General features: G+C 35.6%; 1 protein-coding gene across 1 annotated transcript; it reads left to right on the top strand.

Annotated features, from left to right (window-relative positions):
- The first annotated feature begins 5,989 nt into the window (after window positions 1-5,989).
- LOC130900529 (craniofacial development protein 2-like) lies at window positions 5,990-6,649 on the top strand. Its single transcript, XM_057811223.1, has one exon. It carries the CDS (start codon window positions 5,990-5,992, stop codon window positions 6,647-6,649), a length of 660 nt encoding a protein of 219 aa, XP_057667206.1.
- Window positions 6,650-16,270: the final 9,621 nt, after the last annotated feature.

The raw sequence follows: 16,270 nt of genomic DNA, 5'->3' as shown, positions 1-16,270 counted from the left end.
CCGCTTTTGGCGTATTTATAAATCAATACAAACAGTTTTTAAACGTCATATTGTAACTTAGACGTCCGAATTCAAGTAACGTACGGTGATTGAATACGTACCTTTGGCACTAACGCAACTTCCCAAGAATATTGTAACAAATTATTGGATGTAGTTTTATATGAAATAGTTGAAAGATGGAGTAGATCATTGATTGACATGCAGGTGTAACCGATAACCACCGATACCACAGAAAAATATTGAAAAAATAGAAGATCGTGTTCTGTAAAATGTGTGTTGAATATTATTGAGTGGAAGTGAACATTTGTTTCACAAGTATTTTGGAAATCTGAATTTTGAATTCTGATACTCAAGTTAGTCTTGAAGATAGTCGGAAATTATGAGAAGTGAGAGGACGGATATTTTCTTTTCGATGAGTATCCTACTTCATTTTATTTGTAGGTAGTCCGGAATTGGAAAATGAGCGAGGAACGACAGATGTACAAATATTGACTCTACTAAAATGTAAGTAACTCCAAATCGAATTACATCCTACTCACTTGAAAGAAATTCCTAACATTAATGAATATATCATAAAAAATAAATAAATCATTTTGGGTCCATCTTTGTAAATAACATTGCCTTTTTGTAAATAAAACAACAGGACTGTTAAGTAAATAGTTGAAGATGTGGTTTTTTAAACCATTTGGAACATAATATATTCGTAACTCAAGACTACTTGAATCGACAATTGCATCTTTTAACAGAGTATACGTATGAGTAATAAATGGGGTGGGGGACTCTGAAATTTTTTTTCAATCAGGTCAAAACTGAACGGGTAGCCAAGTTGTAGTTTCATAAACTGGTCGCCCAGATTACTAATACTCCTATACAATTGGAGGTATGTGAACTCGATTGCATCCTTCTCGTGTTGATCCTGTTGAAACTGAATTTAGCTGATCTAGACCAGAAAGTCCATAAACACCCCTCGAATGATCGTTGGAAGATATCGTAGCGACGGATGAATGACAGCAGAGTGTCGAAAGATTCCCTTGGGGCACCGGGTCGCACCCAACTGTGTCCCGACCTTACTCCAGCATGCGGGGTTCTGCTGGAGTGGAACGGCTCTTTCCTAGCTACTCTTGGGAACAACCATGGAGAAAGAAAAAAAGATAAAACAAAAAAAAACGGCGGGAACAAACCGCAAAAACTGAGAAACCCTACATCTCTCAAGTGAGAATATTTCACGAGGGTAGGAGAACAGGAATTCCCATCTTCTTAAAAAAAAAACATGCTGGAACCCGAACTAGCCAAACAACCTAACCAAAGCATTGGAACTTCTGAGGTATCAGCTACAGTACAATAAAAAAAACCTGGGAAAGAAGGTGGATAGGAGCAATATTTTGTTGCACCGAAGACAAAACTAATTCTCATAAGGAACTCCAAAGCATACATTCTAGACATTTTAAAAGGATTGAGATTTATAGATCATTTGGATCGCAATATATATGATACTCCCCAATATCCACATAGATACATACATACATAAGTAATGGATCGATCACTATATTGCAGAGACCATTATGCATGATAGGGAGAAGAGAGAGAGCAACAAGAAGGAGTCTTTAAGAGGCAAGAACATGGTAACAATATTTTGAATTGATGAAGGAATAATTTCAGTAGATTACCTACAAAAGATAGCCACGATTAGTTAGATTCAGGTGATAGAAGAAAAAAGGCGGGAAAAGTTACGTACAGGCGTTCTCTTGCTTTAGGATAAGGTACATAGTCACAAGTCCGCATATGTTATAAATTCTATAGTATCGATAAGAAAAATGTTATACTTAATAGAGTTGTATTGAGAAAAATGATATGTTTGCCAATTATATATCGTAAAGGAATGAGGGACGCGAGTATTTATTCTAATTTTTTCGAGATAATTCTCACATATTCCTACCTATAACTAATATCAATACCCCAACTCTCTGTGTCTTAGAAAGGTTAATTTTGAAAATAGTAAAGCCAATATGTAGACAAGTAATAAAAATATTTTTGAGGAAATCTAGGGAACATAAATTTGAAATTAATCTAGCATTAAAGTAACTAATAAATAGTCATACATAATATGTTTTAACGACTAGTTATTATTTACCAAGCAGATGAATAATTCGATCTTAGTGGTTTTATATACGAAGGAGTACCTGATCCAAAATTTTAATTTTCGTTCATACATACATAGGAAATGGAATATAGAAATTTCAATCAAATATGAATAATAATATAGTCAAAATGAGAACCTTTTTATGAATTAAATATGTACACAAGTTTGCATAAATTAACAAACATTTGTAAGCATTACATTTCAATAAATGGCTTACAAACTATCCCAAATATCAGAACAAATTCTACATTAAGTCTCATCGTTGCCGATTATTTATTGTTTCGTGAGTTTCAGGCACAAAAATTATATTAGATATTAGAACTCATATCGCCCTCTCAAAAGTTAAACCAATTTCGAGTTGAGTATACATTACATATCCAAAATAATTTGTTAATAGGGATACATGTAAACATAAAGTTTGTATTTTGAGGCTTTTAAGCACATTAAGGACTTGATGTTTATTTCTGGCAACTTTTGTGTTTTATATCAGCGATAATTAACAACCTAGTAACTGTAAATCCCCGAGTCTTCAAAGCTAACGGTCACATAGTGAAGTTCCTGCTGTTATTTGCAACATGCTAATAACGTTTTTCTTCAATTATATTACTCTTCTCTTATTTAATTACCGTGGTCTCTTTTATTTTATAGTCACTTGAAAACTATAAAGTATTAATTTGTGATGATAGTTTTCACCATCTGCTAGGGCACGACTAGTCGTAACAGTGCGTAGCTCGGTCGCAGTTAGAAACAACAATGGATGAAGTATACGACTAGGATGGCTCAAGAAGATGACATCGCTATACTACTTCAATGAAAGCCATAGTTAGGCTACTGCCAATAGACCTACTAGTAGAAGAAATAATGCTTATAGGACAAAGAGACACCAAAAAAGAAACTTGTTGATTAATCTTGGACCAAAGGCAAGAAGTGTGGAAAAAAAGTGATACTAGTCTATCTTGAGAAAATGGAATAACTGAAAGCATGGTCTGGTAAACTATTTCTTAAGCCAATATTTACCTTAGAAGAACAATGCCAAGTGTATTTTCATCACTTCAAAATCAAATTGATTCAAGCATATACTGCAGTGGCAAAATACAATTGACCACACCTTCTTCGATTAATTGAGATGGAAAGAAGGAAGAAAGTAGAAGATTTTAGTCGAGGTAGCGCGCGTTATTGTTTGATGCCATATACAAGATCGAGCCAAGCATCGTTTACCCAGCAGTTTCCCCTCTTCAGAAAAAAATCCGCTATACCACTTGGAATATAGTTATACGAGGGCTGATACTTAAGTTTTGAGAGAGCAGGCAGCATTGATATGAATATATTAAATCTGACATCGTCATCATACAGTTCGAGAGTTTTAACTTTTAACTTTTGTTGGTGAAGCACCATCTATAGTCACCGTGTTTCGCTGTTTCCGAACTCAATTGTGGTCGCACTTCACTACAGGATGAATTTCGTAGAGGCTGGCAAAATCGGCTCAAATGTCAGAAAGCATCCATACCGTGCGTAAACTGATATTGCAAGATCGTCATGTGACATACCGTAAGATTGAGGCATAATTAGGCATTAGTTCCATGAGCATACATTTAATATTTTCTTCATTTCCTAGAAACACGTCTACAAAAAGTATTAATGACACCAGTATCTAACGGAAGAATGAATTAGAGAATGGAAAATTATATTAAACGGCTAACTCCATGGTAGCAAATGAATAATTTCGAATGAGCAATGTGAATTTTATAATTTTCCATGTGTTCTCATTTTTGTTAAGAGTTCACATATTTCATGACGAAACAATTTCTACGATTCACCGTTATCAAGTTACTTCCTATTGCTCAATCAGCCTACTTCTAATACTAGCTAAACTATAATAGAGACTATTAAAAACGATGTTAATACCCATTCTTAATAAAAACCAAGTTATTCCGAAACATGCTACCATCGAACAAGTACAAAGAATAACAAATGATCTGTAACACTTTGAACTACTTCACAAAACAGAAAATTCCTTCTTCTTAATTATTTCCTTATTCTCGAATCCAGCCTTTAAGATCGGTATTTCATGAATAAGTAACAAAACAAATATTGAACGATTCATGTAAAGAAAGGAGGTGTTCCCTAAGGTAGAGTTTTGGATCCGCTACTATAACTTATGTATACAGTCGATTTACCGACATCAGAGAGCACACTTAGTACAACATAATATACCGTTGACACTACTTCGCTAGCTTCATAGCGTGATTCAAAAATTGCATCACAAATTCTTCAAACAAAATTCGACAGACTACAGCAATGGTTAAAGATGTGGCGAATCCAAGTTAACGAGTCTAAATCCATCCACATGACCTTCACAAACAGACGAGAAAACTGTCCCTCCTCTACAATAAACGAACATGATATTCCACAAAGGCAGAAAGTCGAATATCTTGAAATTCATTTGGATAGGAGACTTTATTGTAGGAAACATCACTTCACTAAAAGAAAACAGCTTGGGATTAAACTTTGACAACTGTATTCGATAATAGGCGGAAAATTACTCTCTATCAAGAATAAGTTATTAGTATACAACAAAAAATTGAGCCTATCTGGACACATCAAATCCAGCTGTGGGGTTCAGCGTCTATATAAAATATTATTGAGACTTCAGTCAAAACTTTTGAAGATAGTAGCAAATGTTCCTTAGTATGTGTCCAATATCATCATTGCTAGGTATATATAAGTGCTCTCGGTAAGGGAAGAAATTAAAGTGAACAGTGAAAAGTACAATGAAAGAATTCAGTCTCATCCCTATCAATTGGCCGAAAGCCTAGTGCTAGAACCTATTATCCCACGTAAACTCAAAAGATTCACCCCGTATGATGGATTAGAAGTTTTAGTTAATAAATGTCCTCTACGTTTAGTATCACATTTTAGCATATTCAATTTTAAATTGACTAAGAAAGTTAATTATGTAATCCCCTCTATGCTAACTGTTATCTTTGAACAAACTTAACCAATTTTGATATAACTTTTTTCTAATCTATTTCACATAAAAGTTTGTGATACCGCTAGGTAGTTGCATAAACTATACAATTAGGGGAGACAACCACAGGGCTCTACTCCACAAGTCATTTTGTCATTGATTACTTAGTTAGCTCCCTTCTTAGGATTTCTCTTTAAAAATGACCCTCAAGTTCTTAATAAAAAATGAAGGTACGTGAATAATGTGCAGAGAAGGTAAAACTTTTCTTGGTAACGAAAACATTCGAGATATATTTTCTAGTGAAGTCTTTTATATTGAGTTCGAGCTTTAACACAATATATTGCAAGGCAATATTAGAGAATATCAATCACCAATTCAAATTATTGATTTATTCAGAATTGTACATAATTAGTCTGTAAACAAAAAATGAATTCAATTTCCCACAAATCATAGTCGTTTCAAAACGTAATAACAATTAACATGTAAGTAAAACTTCATGATAATTAAGTGAATGGGGGGCCTGGGACCTCTGCCTATAATCAAGGACTCGTATTTTTTCACTAGTATATTTACTTAGTGAAAATATAAAATCGTTTAATCGAATATTCCTCTCTCTAGGGGAATCAAAACCTTGTCGTTGGTGAGAGGGCTCAGTAACCTTATATCCAGGGAGCGATGCTGGCGGTAGCGTAGCTACTGGTAGGGCCACCCATGCCGGTAAGGTCTCGAAGTGATGAAGTTGAAACTAAGAAGATTCCCGCGCAGCGTCTGACCCAGAGTGGGCGGCTGCAAACAACGTCTGTTCTCCAGGTTAGGAGCGGTTGAAGCAGAACTAGGAAGGCAACGGGAAACCACCTAGTGTATTTTTCCCAGAGAACCACATGGATACATTCGAATCAAAATTTTCCGGAGTCTTAAATAGTCCCCCGACCGGATCTCTGGGGGGGACTGACTTGAATGTTTCAGAAGAAAGACTAAACTTACGTACAACTTTAAAAATTGGAACTTGGAATACCCAAAGCCTTTTCGAAGCTGGGAAATTGGCAAATCTCGTACAGGAAATGAGCAGACTCAGGATAGATATTCTAGGAGTTGCAGAAACTTGGTGGCCCGACTCTGGAATATGTCCCGTCGAAAATGGTGTCTTCTATTATTCAAGAAACCAGGACAGAAATCACAGAAAAGGGGTAGGAATCATAATATCCAAAAACCTGATAAAATATGTGGTAGACTTCGTCCCTTACCCCGATCGTACTGCTTTAATAAAATTTAGAGCTAAACCTGTCGACCTAAATATAATTCAGCTGTATGCATCAACAGCCGACTCAAATGACCAAGACATAGAAGAGTTTTACAGTGATGTGAAGGGTCTTCTAAAATCAACTAAAAAACAAGAAGTTAATATAGTCATGGGCGACCTAAATGCGAAGATTCTGTCAAGAAGAACATATGACAGTAACCAACACATGGTTCCAACATCACCCTCGCCGCCTATATACCTGGAAATCACCAAGAGACCAACCAGGGAACGTTACCCGTAACCAGATAGATTACATCCTTATAAACTCCAGATTTGCTTCTTCAGTAAAAACGGCATGCACATATCCTGAAGCTGATATAACCACAGACCATGTACTACTATCTGCCGTCATAAAAATATCCCTTTCAAGGGCTAAAAAGGAAGCACCAAGACGTACAATAGCACTAGATAAACTGCATAGTCCAACCATTAAATCCGTATTAACCAACCGATTAAACTCTCAGATACAGAAGTTAGATTCCACGGTCGAAGAGGACGACCCGTCAAAATCATGGGTAGAAATAGCAAGTGTTTTAAGAAATACCTCACAAAGTGTTCTAGGATTCAAATCTAGAAATAAAAAATAAAAATGGATGACTGATGAAATTTTGCTCTTAATGGATGAGCGTAGAAAACTAAAAAAGGACATAAATAAGTACAGAGACTCATAAGATCAAAAATTAGAGTTGCAAAAAATGAATGGCTTGAAATTGAGTGCAACGAAATAGAACAACTGCAACGAAGACACGATGATTTCAACCTCCATAAAAGATTGAAGGAAGCCGCTGGTATATTTAAAAAACGAAGTCTGGGTATAATAACCAACCAGGACAACCAGATAGTTATGGAAGATCATGAGAAATACAGGATATGGGAAGACTATGTAGAAAAACTTTTTGACGACAATAGACCAGACCAGCCCAGAGAACTCGATGCAGAAGAATGTCTAACTGGACCTTCTATTACCAAAGAAGAGGTAGAAAAGGTTGTACTAGTCGCTAAAAACAATAAAGCAGCTGGTCCAGATGAAATACCATCAGAAATACTGAAACTACTGGACGAAAGGGGCATTAGAGTGCTTCACAAGCTGTTCAACAAGATATATGATACTGATTATTACCCTGAACAGTGGCTATATTCAGTTTTTATTCCTATCCCAAAAAAATCGAATGTAAGAAAGTGTGAAGATCATAGGCTAATTAGCATTATGAGCCACTCCCTAAAAATATTCCTAAGAATAATACATCAGAGATTATATAGAAAATGTGATAATAATATAAGCGACTCGCAATTTGGATTTAGACAGGGGTTAGGTACAAGAGAGGCAATAGTCGCAACACAGGTCCTTGTACAGAACTGCTATGACCAAAGAAAAAATGTTTGTCTATGCTTCATAGACTACGAAAAAGCTTTCGATAAAGTTCAACATCACAAACTTATGCAGCTCCTCAAAAAATTGGATTTGGACGAAAAAGACATTCGTTGTATCGAAAATCTGTACTGGCACCAAAAAGTAAATCATGGTCTAACTGAGCACGTTCGGATTCGCAGAGGAGTACGTCAAGGTTGTATATTGTCGCCGCTCCTGTTTAATATATACTCTGAAGCCATCTTTCGAGAGTCACTTGAAGATAGAGACATTGGGATCAAAGTCAATGGATTCTGGGTCAACAACATACGTTACGCCGATGACACAGTACTGATTACAGATAATATAGATGACCTACAACAACTAATTAATATAGTAGGCGGACATAGCCAAAACATGGGATTAAATATCAATATCAAAAAAACTAAATTCATGATTATCACTAGGGAAGCGAATACGTTTAGAAAATCTAGAGTAACATATAATGGAAAACCTATAGAACAGGTAGAAAAATTTAAATATCTAGGAACATGGCTCTATGAGGAATGGTCGTCAGACGGTGAAATAAAATGCCGAATTGAACAAGCTCGAAGTACATTCATAAAATTTAAAAATGTATTTACATGTACCGACTTTGATCTTGATCTTAGACTGAGACTTGTGCAGTGCTACATTTGATCAGTGCTTCTTTACGGGATGGAGGGTTGGACCCTTAAGGTGGAAAACATCAACAAATTAGAAGCATTCGAAATGTGGGTATATCGTAGAATCCTGAAGATACCATGGACTGCTAAAGTGAGGAATGAGGATATTCTCAGGCGTATCAATAAAGACTGTGAACTCTTTAAATCGTGAAGAAACGAAAGATTGCATATCTTGGCCATATAATGCGAGGCCATAAATATCAATTCCTTCAGATGATAGTCGAGGGTAAGATTGAAGGTAAGAGAGGATTGGGACGGAAGAGGATGTCATGGTTACGGAACGTGAGGCAGTGGACGGGTATACAAGATATTCAGATATTGATCCATACCGCTAGAGATAGAGAAGCCATGAAAAATGTGGTCGCGAACATCCATTAATGGATAAGCATTAAAAGAAGAAGAAGAATCGAATATTCAATACAGATGGATAACACTTGTAAAAATCCATTTCATAATTACCGACGTGTATATTTTTTTAACTGTAATTGTTAATTTGAATTTTTTACGGTGCTGTTAGTAATCTCCTAAAATCTTGTTTTCAAGGACAATTGCACATAACAGCGCAATATTTGAAAAATTCTGTTGCAACAAATAGTCTCTAAAGTTTAAGGAAAAATGAAATTAGGACGTGATACTCCTAATAAATTTTCAATAGGCCGTTGTGTAGATTTTTTAACCTCACCACTGTCATATCAATAATAATACGACTGAGTGCAGTGATGAGTTCATCAAAAGATGGATCAGATTACCTAATATAAAGAAGAGGTCTTTATCCTTTTCGCTTTTTTAGGAATAAATCTGTATTTTCTGGATCCCTTGCGTCATACCAGACCATAACGAATTTATATAGGATTATAACAAAGTGATGCACAAATAACGTATAATGTTCATTTTTGTTAAAAATGTAATTCGTTATTTGATAAAGCTGTTTTTTCTGTAATATTAAGAAATAATTTAAGTAGGGGCTACATAAAAAAATTGATAAAAATCGGAGCGCACTTAATTTGAATGTTAACTTCCAAATTCACTAAGCAATCTGCTCAAACTGTGTCCATAGGCCAAAGCGATGATAAACCTAATTTACCGTTATTGCTCATCTACGGAGTTATATGAGTCAAAGTCATATCATGTCTAATTCGTTTCATTAAGTCTTCTAAATTGTCTGGTCAGTAAACTTGAATTAAGCTTTCAACAATCCACAAAGATCACGTGACCTAGGTCATCAATGATCCTCGTCTTTCAATTCACGTTCCTTCAAAATGGTTATTCAGAAACCTTTGAACATTAAGACCCATAATGTGATGGTGAACCAGGTCGTTGGGGTTATAAACTGATATCTAAGTTTTTCCTATAATTTGGATCCGGATTCACCGCAATTATGCTTTTAGAATTTTTTAGTAGCAGAGGATGTGTTTTGTTTGAATCAAGCAAAATGGTGCATTGTCTGAAAAAACTACACTATTGAGAGAGGCTGGATTTCACAACATTCCAAGCGTCTGTCCGAATTAACGAGTTCGTGAACGTACTGACTTTTGTATAGTCACCGTAGTTTTGTTCTTAAAAACTCCACTAAAATCGTATCGTAAAATTTTGTTATGTTGTATAGTGACAGCAACATATCTTACTTTGCATCGTCGCTCATTCCTGGTTTTTTAGTTATGCAGCATACCTCACGATCCTCGTTTCATTAAATTTTGCAACAAATTTTGCTTAATGTGCTTTCAGCAATATATCTTCAAAAAGTCTCTTGTTAAATGAAGCACATACTTCTTTATGATTATCTCTATCTCCGTAACCTACCATCATTAAAATTTCTATGTCTTTCTCCTTCGGTTAAAGGAACCATAATAATATAACTAGTATGACGCTCATTATGATACTTATACTGAGAAACTGTTGTCCTATTAAAAAAATTGAAACAGTGTTCCAACCAGTTAGATCTAAAGTTTTACTCTTTTAATTATGTTTTTTTTTCCATAAATTTTATCTAAAAACGTTGCATCATTATCGAGAACATTGAATTCGAATATTAGGATACTGACAATTCATTCTTTTACATAACACTCTTTGACTTCTTCTTCTTGAACTAATTGAAATCAAGAACTATTAGAAAAATATCACTGATCATCTAAATATAATTCACGAAATTTTTTTTTTTTTAATTGCAATTGTGCAGTAAAGTATCGAAATTAATTTTAATTTCATATTATAAAACTTTTCATGAAATCGCTATCCTAATGATATGTTGATTTATGTTCTGTACAGAAATTTTTCTGCAAAGTACAAAATTCCTTTATATAGATAGAGTACTGATACTTTCAAGAAAGTTGAATTAAAAAATAGCTTCGTCATTTTATGGGCAACTGAAGTTACTTAAATAAAATTGAAAAGTTCAGGCAACAGTCCATCCAGTTGCTCGTGAACCAGAAAATACTATGAAATCACTTCCAATCCATGCTTTAGTAATTCAATAATATTGACAATATTTCATATATTTCGTACTTAATATTCCATTTGGATATTGCCAGCAGCTTTTTATGTAAGCAGCATTCAAATGGTAAGTTATAATTTTCCTCTTTTCGTGAAATGATCAAATCTAGAAATTTTTGGATTTAATACAACCATAACTTCATCAAGTTCAATTGAACCTTATATGGGCACTGAACCTCGAGTTTTCAAGTTCTTACTATTCATTTTTGTCTCTATATCATATTGATGGATCCATAAATCATCCAATGTAACAGGTGTGTAGAACAAATACAATTTGATTTTATTTCACAATACAGTTGCCTTCAAGGGCGATACAATTACTATAACGATCAGGAACTTCTCGATACTATGTTTGAGGTAAGATTTGTCTTTAGCCTCAAAATGGACTTCATTATCGGTGACAACCTTTTTATCGGCGCAAAACGGCAACAAGCATCCTATGAGAGGGAAAGGAAATTCATGCAATTTAGCAATCGTTTAGATTTATTTGTGACATTTGGCTTCTTAATTAAATAAGGCCGTTTCAACGCGTCCTAAATTCCGTATGAAAGCGGCTTAGAATATAATATAGAGATATTTTATGATAAAAAGCTTGATATCACGTACTCAATGCTTGAACCAAGATAAAGACTTCAAAATATATACCTGCCATCAAACTATCCAAACGCATATATTGATATCGTTAGCGATTTTATAAGTTCATCACGTCAGCTGGTTGGGTTTTTCCAACAGGTCACAGACATTGATGTAACTTATTAATTAACCAGCCCCGATCAATATGGCTAGCCTCTTAGACCTATTTCTAATAAGAGACTCTAATCTGTATAACGTGACTGTACATGCACCACTCGAAAATCAGTTTACAAACTAATCACAGCAACGCGAGAACTAGAAATTCAAACTCGTGAAGCCTATATTCGTCAATCCTTCAAGGCCAATGCAGATAACAATCAATGGTTTGATAAAAACTGGACTAGAGGAGTCACCAACAGAAATGCTGCTTACTACAATTGGCGCTCGAAACCTAGTAATGGAAATCGTATAAAATTTGTTGTTTCGAGAAATACCTGCAAGCAGATCTTACATGCAAGGAACTATTTAAAGAGAGAGTGAGAAACAAATTTCTCAATTGCTCGAGCAGGTTCTCTGGTCTGTAACAAAAGCGGTCTATAGTCAATCAATAATTCCACTGTTGACTGAAGAAGATGGGTCAATCGCAATGACCGAAAAAGCGGACTTTTTAGCAAACCCTCTCTTCTATCATACTGGTCTCTTCCCTATAGATTGGAAACTTACTCGGGTTCAACCCTTACCAAAAAAAGACGGTTTCCAGCAATTGCTTTAATCCCAGCCATTTCCAAGATCATGAAGAAAGTGGTTAATCAGGAAATCTTGCGACATATCGAGTCTGCTAACTTCATCAGTGACCATCAATATGGCTTTCGAAAACATAGATCAACCGGAGATCTCCTGGCATATGTTGCCAACGTATGGACTGAAGTTGAAATCGTAAGATTTGTTATCCTCATTCATAGACGGGCTCATTAACTTCCTCAAAGACCGATCTATCTAAGTCGCTATCAATGGACACCCTTCAGAAAGATTTGAGTTCAACGCTGGAGTTCCCCACGGATACATCTTGTCATCTACTCTCTTTCTCCTGTACACCAACGATCTACTTGATAAAACTGTAAACACGATATATAGCTACGCCGAGGACAGTACACTGGTGTCGTCGCTGAAATTAGCCGCCCCAATAAACTCGTCTAGCACCCAAATCCATTGGCTGCAACAGTTCACCACCATCAATACCAATCTTGAAAACATCCTGGAGTTTAAAGTAGCAAAGACTAGGCTGCTATTTTTTTCAAAGACGGACACTGCCACTCAGGATTTGGTCTTGTCTGGACATAAAATACCAAAGTCACTGCAAATTTGCTTGTTTGGTGTTGGGGTTGGCAGCAATATGTCCTGGCATAGTCACGTGGCAGACTTAGGTAAGGGAGCGTCACAAAAACTCTTTCTAAAAACAAAAAGTTATATACCCTGCAACGCGTGTAATTTTCTACAAGGCCCAAATTCGTCCATCTTTGGAGTATTGCACGTACATTTGGAGCTTAGCTTCCAAGCATACCCTTAGAATGCTCGGATAACCTGGAGCAAAAAAGAATGGACGCTGACCAGATTCCTCTCTTTAACCGATACTATCACGGCAGATGCTTCTCCGAGCTGTCCAGCAAGAAGTACACCTGCAGGCTCCCAGAACGTCTATTTATCGGGTCGCCTTACTTTGGATAAGTACCAACCTATGAAATCATGTGCAAAGGCACGTTTTTCCGAACAATACAACCTACAGAAATTCAAAATCAATATCTACAGGGATCTCCACACGGCAGGCACCACTCGAACAAATTTCAATATGCAAATCATCTAGTGTTTCAAAATGTGTTACTAAAATTGCTCTTTCTCTCCTCTAAGCACGATTTGTGAAATTTGCATCGATAATAGCTTTTTAAATTAATTTCACTTCCAACTTTGTGATTTGCCAGTCAATATGTCAACTTCAAGTCTACTAAACTTTTCCACTGTCCAATTTTCAAAGAAGGTGAGTGATATCAGATCTTTCTAAAAGAAATATAACGAGGACAAGAGGAAAAAGACTGTTGAGAAGACAAGTTGCAGAAGGAAATAGAAATATTGAAAAAAAAATTATATTTGTCTATAAGACACCAAAGGCTATGCTACAGTACGTTTCTGGCAACTGTAACGGTAACAGTGAAAGTAACAGTTCCTATGAAACAACTCTTTTTAAATAATTATCACAATTCTAAAAATTTATAAAACTATAGATAGAAACTTTTGGTTTGGTATTCTGAACTCAGAGGAGACATATTAATGTAAGTAAAATCTCATATATTCATAGCAAAATAGTGAATTTGTTACACACAGCTATCAATTTTTCACCGGTTTGGAAGAAGAATTCGCAAAAAAAACAGCTGTTATGAACTTGATATGAAGTGGTCTGTGCCAACGTCAAAATAGGTCCGTACACGAATCAAAGCAGAAATATTTCCCAAATTGATAATGTCAAATACAAATGTTGGGACTACAGACTGACTACTGAAGCTCTCAGAATACAAACCCTACAAAAACAAACACATAGTCATTCACAATTTCCTACAAAACATCAAGCAATCGCTTTCCAGCTGTTGATAATCTGAAAATGCAAGATTACCTGATATCACTTGGAGAGCTAATCGATCCAAAAAATATTCTATTCACATCAAGGCTGTCAAACAATAGAATATGCATGTACCTCGCAAATGAAGATGACCTATCATGAAGGGCGGATAATTATTAACAACACTCCGATCCAAGCCCGAAAGCTTATAACACCTTCCGACAGATAAATACTCTGAAATGTATGCCCCACCATACAACCCTCAGCTCTAATTGATGAACTTAACAAAATAGGTCTCAATACATTCCCACCAATGTCGCTCCTCAAAATTAGGTCCACAATTCTATATAACCACATCTACAGATTCAGAAGACAAATCTTAATTCTACCACCCACAATCCAAATACCCGATTGTCTAATGATCACACACGAAAACACCAGCTACAGAATTTATCTATCCCAAGACCGTTTACTATGTTTTATATTCAAAAAACCAGGTCATACTGCAACAAACTGTAAGAACTCTCAATTACAAACTTATGGCGAACCTCAAATAACTGAACTACCACAAAACTCCACCGATCTTTCCCGGCAACCCTAAAATACCGAAGCCAATGCTCACCAAGCACATACCGAGATCTCATCAGAAACCCTTATAACACCTCACTCCCAGGAGGATCCTAAACATCAAAGAAATTCATCAAAGAAAGCGAATAAGAAACCTTCTTTCCCCAAACCAAATAGGCCAAGTAAAAAGCCTAAAAATAAATTCTCAACATCTCCACAAAAATTCTCATGAAACCAATTCATTTCAACAAAATCATTTCTGAACAGACTCCTCCTTTCAAATTGGACCACAACCAGATATCTGACCTTTTTGAAAATGTCAATGGTTCATCTGATCCAATAAGTAGGTATTATAAAGAGCTACACAAATGATTTTATTACATTAACAGACATGCTAAAAAAAATTTACCCTTTCTTTGAGCACAGATCTATCAAAAGCAGATGCACTAAACTCAAGAATAAACTGTTTTCTCACCTGCAATTAAACATATCAGAAACAGAACTCTCAGAAATAGAAAGTGAATCATCTCAAACAAGCATTAACCAACTGAACCAATAAATTACTTTGATATTTTTTTTCTTTCTTCTATTTTTCTCTGCATTCTCATGGACCCTACATCTATTCTACAATGAAATATCAATGACTTCTATAACAACTTACCAATGTTGCAAACCATCCTATCCAAACAGAAGTGCAAATTTATTTGTCTTCAAGAAACCAATTTCAAATACACTAACAACGAACCGCTCAGGCCATTTAACAGCTTCTACAAGAACCGAATAAACACTGAAATAGCTAACGGAGGAGTAGCAATATTTGTGGAAAAATCACTCCGCGCTGTAGAAATCACGATCCTTACAAACCTAGAAGCCGTAGCTATCGAACTACACAGTAATCCAAAAGTAAATGTCTGCAATGTATATATTCCTCCAGCATATCAAGTAGATGCTGAAGAATTAACTGAATTATTGAAACAAATTCCTCAACATAGGATAATAATCGGGGACTTCAATGCCCATAACACCATGTGGGGATCCACATCAATTTAGATTTAACATACAGTCAGTGCAGGATTCTTGTATTGACCTTACTATTTGGGACTCATTTTTGATTCCGGCTGTTTCCTGGAATCGGCTGGACTATTTATTTAGAACAACAGAAAACAAAATCACAATCACGACTTATATCCAAAATGGAACTTGAAAAAAGCAGACTGTGCTCTTTTCAAAACAATTATTTCGAATAGTTTGACAGCTTACATAATTCCAACAGATATAGACGAAGCTTTAGAAAACCTTATCGGTATCTTTTAGCGAGCAGCAGACATATTGGAAGAACTACGAGCCTGATACTACGCAATCCTGTACCGTGGTGGAAAAACTACTGCGAATTGGCAATTAAGAGCAACAAAAAAGTTAGATATAAAAGATACAATACACCAGAAAACAAAATCAAATTCTTGACAACTTGACCCGAAGCTAGACGTACCAAAAAAATGCTAAACGCAAATCCTGGATAGGATACGTCTCTACAATAAATTCTGAAACACC

Source organism: Diorhabda carinulata, chromosome X (genome assembly GCF_026250575.1).
Source record: "Diorhabda carinulata isolate Delta chromosome X, icDioCari1.1, whole genome shotgun sequence".
NCBI lineage: Eukaryota > Metazoa > Arthropoda > Insecta > Coleoptera > Chrysomelidae > Diorhabda > Diorhabda carinulata.
This window is presented reverse-complemented; position numbering and strand designations above follow the sequence as displayed.

Bases quoted from the DNA above. Each gene is read 5' to 3' on its own strand.
- LOC130900529 (XM_057811223.1), top strand. From the start codon at position 5,990: ATGGATACATTCGAATCAAAATTTTCCGGAGTCTTAAATAGTCCCCCG.